The 4,430-nt window shown below is 65.4% G+C and overlaps 1 protein-coding gene across 1 annotated transcript; it reads left to right on the top strand.

The window, feature by feature from the left end:
- Positions 1-407: 407 nt before the first annotated feature.
- AP5B1 (adaptor related protein complex 5 subunit beta 1) lies at positions 408-3,399 on the top strand. The gene is made up of 2 exons (XM_044680555.1): positions 408-566; positions 725-3,399. Exons 1-2 carry the CDS (start codon positions 408-410, stop codon positions 3,266-3,268), a joined length of 2,703 nt encoding a protein of 900 aa, XP_044536490.1. The 3' UTR covers positions 3,269-3,399.
- Positions 3,400-4,430: the final 1,031 nt, after the last annotated feature.

Raw genomic sequence — 4,430 nt, 5'->3', positions numbered from 1 at the left:
GGCGCCCGGGTTTCGGTGCCGGCAGGGGCGGACGGGCGGGCCCTAGCCGAGCAGCCTAATGAGCTGAGGGCACGCTCAGGCCGCCCGGGCAGGGAGGCGCCAGAGAGGCCGCCTCCGCCCCGGGGCGCGGGTTCGAGTCCCGAGCTCGCGAGCGCCCCCGGGCGGAGCCAGGAGGGGGCTGACCCCCAAGAATCGCCAGCTGCGGCGCCCGCCTCCGCATTCGTGCACCGGCCCGGAGGAAAGGCCCGATCGCAGCGCACCCCCGGAAACCGAGCCGCCCGCCTCGGTAGCGCAGGAGACTTAGCACGCGAGGGGAGGCGGGGCGGCTCTGGGGGCCTCGGACACCTCCTGGCGGACGGAGAAGGAAACAGGAAGGAGGGCGGCGCCTCGAGGGGAAGGCAGAGGCCATGGCTCAGCGGCGGCGGCGCAGCGGGGACGCCTGGGCCCGCGGCCTCGCCGCGCTGCGGACCGGACCGGCTGCCTTCCTGGCCCGGGCCGGGGCTGATGCTCTGGCGTCCGAGCTGCTGAGCGATCTGCGTGGAGAGAGGCTGAGCGAGTCCACCAAGGTGGGGCCCCCCATCTCAGGGCCGCCACCCCCGAGTTCTCCAGCCCTTGCCCCGAACCCCTGGGCTGTCCCCTCCAGCAAGCCTCCTCACTGCCCCTAGCCCCCGCCCGTGACCCTTGACCCCCGGTGACCTCTGACCCTCCTGTGCCCTCCCCCCAGGTCTCCCTGCTGGCTGCCATCCAGGAGTTCCCCGCACAGCTGTGGCCGGAGCCCGCTTTGGCCGAGGATGCGGCCTGCAAGCTGCTGGACACGCTGGCCCTCCTACCCCCGCGGCCCTCGGCCCTGCACAGGCCTCTCCTGCTGGCCGTCACCAGCCTGCTGGCAGCCTGCGGGGCCCTCGGCCCGCTCTCGGGAGCCACTAGCCGCCTGCTGCCTCTGCTGCTTCGGGCAGCCTCCCTCCGGGCGGCGGGGCCCGAGCAGAGGGCCCTGCAGGCCACGGCCTGCGAATGTCTGCACGAGCTGGAGAGCTGCCGGCCAGGGCTGCTGGCGGGCCAGCTGGGGCTGCTGCGGGGGCTGCAGGACGCCCCGGGCACCCAGCCCCACCGCCTGCTCTTCACGCTGGCCCTGCGCAATGCCCTCTGGGCCTTGGCATGCTCTGGCGGCCCTGCCAGCCTCCACGGGCTGCTGAGGGCCAGAGGCGAGGGGGCCCAGCGTGGGGACACCCAGGCCTGGGACTGGACGCTGGAGGCCCCTGGAGCCCTGCAGCCCGAGCCCTGGGACTGGACCCTGGCCGGGGAGGACGTCTGCCACTGGGCAGCACCGGAAGGTCAGGGGGCCTGGCCAGAGCCGGGCCCTGCCCCGCTGGAGCTCCAGCCCTCAGAGGCCAGAGAGCTTCGGGCCGCTGTTTCCCAGCTGCTGGACGCCTCCTACCTGCTGACCCCGCCGGCCCAGGCCCGCCTGCTGAGGCAGCTGAGCCAGGTGCTGGGCGCTGTCAGGGGCCAGCCCCCGGCCCTCCTGAAGCCGCAGCTGGTGCGGCTGCTGGGCACTGCCAGGGTCTCCCTGCTGCACGCTGTGCTGGCCTGGAAGGACGCTTTCGGGGAGGCCCTCTTCACGGCCCAGGACGAGGCCCTGCTGCTCCGGAGGCTGGTGGGGGCTGCCCAGCACCCGGCCCTGCCACCGCCTGCCCGCCTCTTCTACCTCCACTGCCTGCTGCACTTTCCTGAGAACTGGCCTTTGGGGCCTGCCGATGAGGAGGGAGCCCCGGTTCTGCTCACCCCCAGCCTGGCCACGGGCCTTCTGCCCAGTCTGCTACAAGACCCCCCAGACCTACTAGGCCGGCTTCATCTTCTGTGCCTCCTCTGCGGGGAGGAGCTGGGGGGTGACAGCAACAGGGAGTGCCAGGGCCCCGAGGCCCAGGCCCTGGACTACCTCCAGGGGCTGCTGGCCTGCCTGAGGCAGGGGGCAGCTCAGCCAGGGGCCTCCCGAAGCTCAGCCACCCTCTGTTTCCGGGCTTCCTACCTGGCTACCCGCTGCTTGGCCAGCCACCCTGGAGCCCTGGCTCAGCTCATAGAAGGGCTGGCAGAGGTCTACCGAGTTCGGCCCTGCCTGGCCCCCCATTTTGTTGACCTTTTGGAGCAGGCTGGTCCGGTGCTGGCGGAGCCCCTGGGGAAGGCTCTGCAGCAAGTGGCAGTTGCTGGGTCTGGTGGGGCCCAAGCACTTCAGTGGCACCTTCAGATCCTCACCAAGGTGGCTGGGAGCCAGCCTTTGGGCCCCACGCTGGCCTTCCTGTGGGCAGCCATAGGGCAGCGTGGGGCCTGGGGCCGGGAGCAATCCCTGCTTCGGGTCTGCAGAGCCCTCTTACGAGGAAAGGGCCTTGGGGGGGCTGCCCCGGGGGACCTGGCCAACCTGCTGCAGGAGCTGGCCCGGGGCCTGGATGACCCCGATGGCCGAGATCGGGCTCGACTCTACTACAGCCTGTTCACCCACCTGTCAGCGCCCAAGCTGGGCTCAGCCATGGGCCCCACACTCTCCATTCCCATGCTGGGCTCCTCCCTGGTGGAGGAGAATGAGGGCTTCACCTCAGCTCTGACCGTACAGGAGGCCCAAGCCCCACTCCGCCTGAGCAGGGTTCCCCAGCAGGCCAAGGAGCCCCCTGTGATCCTGGGCCTCTCTGTGGAAGCCTCCGAGGTCCTCTACTCATTAGAGCTCCGCTTCCGAGTCCTGGGGCCACACTATGCGCCCCTGGAGGCTGTGCAGGTCCCCTGCCTCCGCCCTGGAGCCTCCCCCAAGCTGCTGCTCCTTCCCTTGGAGCCCCGACGCCCCTACCCAGCTGTCCTGGACATCAGCGTCCTCTATGCCACCCCCAGTGGCCTCACCTGCTACGCACAGCTGCCCATGCTGCCTGTGGCCTTTGCAGACCTCTTTTTGCCTCTGCCGCAGTCTTCTCCAGAGAAAACCCCCTCGTGTGCCTTCCAGGAGCTCTGGGCCTCCTGCCTGCCTGGGGGAGTGGAGAGCTGCATGTGGGGTCCCTGGCGGGGTCACGCTCTAGAGACTCTGGTGACCCAGCACTGGGAGCCTTTTGTCATGTCCGCTACACCCCCCACCAGCTACCAGGTGGCCATCCGGCTCCCCCCCAACTCTCGGCTCTTGCTACAACTGGAGACTGCTGGGGAAGATGGGGTGAAGGTGGCCTTGAGGACCGATGATTGGGCCGTATTACCTCTGGCTGGGGAGTATCTCCGAGGCTTGGGCGCTGCCACCTGAGCAGGGAGAGTGACTTGCTGGGTCAGGCTTCTGCTGGAAGACACTGGCTCAGGGTGAGCAGAGACTGATTCTCAGGACAGCAAGAGGGACCTTGGGTGTCTGTTCATAAAAATCATGTTTCTTGGTGAAAAGACCCTGGTTTCTTTTTTCTCTCTGCTAGAGGGGTTGGGGGGTTGGCACAGAAAGCCGAGGGGTCCGTGAGACGAGTGAGTGTGGACGGAGAGTCGAGCCCAGTAATCGTTTCCCTTCTGTGGCCTGCTGGCCACTCGAGTCACCATCACGGTTCTTTCAGAGATCTCAGGAGCCTTGCTTTGGGGATGATCTAATCAGCCCCCATGTATTACAGGAAATGGCCCACGAGGTGTAAGTGGCTCCTCCGCTGTCACCCCACCATTAAGCACAGCTGGGCTCCAAATCGATGCCCCCTTCCTCGGCCTCCAGCTGCCTCCCAAACGTGGGCATCCAAGCAAGAAGAAAGACCATGTCAGAGGCCTCTTGGAGAGGCAGAGCACAGCATACCCTGGGCCCCGGAATTCCTGGCTTCCTGGAAGTAGCAGCTCTTTCCCCCGCATCCCCCCAGAGAAGTATAAGAAGCCAACCCTGAGATCATTTCAAGGAAACCCAGGAAGACTTGTGTGTATAAGTGCGAAGTAAAGTGGGCATACGTGGTGAACAGTTTCTATAACTACATTTTAAAGAGGGTTGGCCTTGTGTCAGGAAGACCTGAATTCAAATCTGTCCTTAAGACATAGACTAGCTGGGTGACCCTGGGCAAGTCACTTCCCTCTTCTTCAGTTTCCTCTTCTGTAATCAGGCTGCCTGCTTGATAAGGGGCATTAATAAGACAGACTGATTTTTCCGAAAACTTGGCCCCTGGGGTACTTTTTTGTGATTACAAATGTAACAGGCTTTGTTTTTGTTGCTTTCCCAGTGGGCGAGACAGAGTTCGCAACTGAATTTAAAGGGGGAAGAAAAAAGGAGCCACGTGTGGCCCTACAGGTCCTTCAGGATCACCCCTGAAACGAGAAGGACCCCACGTCTGCCTAGAGCACTAGAAGCAATTCCGACTTCCAGTCGAATTTCAGCACGTGATGTCATGACGTCATGACGTCAGCGTCCCCATCATGGGCTACGACTCTTTAGAGGCAGCACGCGGAGACGG

This window comes from Gracilinanus agilis, chromosome 6 (genome assembly GCF_016433145.1).
Source record: "Gracilinanus agilis isolate LMUSP501 chromosome 6, AgileGrace, whole genome shotgun sequence".
In the NCBI taxonomy this organism is placed as follows: domain Eukaryota; kingdom Metazoa; phylum Chordata; class Mammalia; order Didelphimorphia; family Didelphidae; genus Gracilinanus; species Gracilinanus agilis.
Note: the sequence above shows the minus strand (reverse complement) of the source record. Positions and strands in the feature narration are given on the sequence as shown.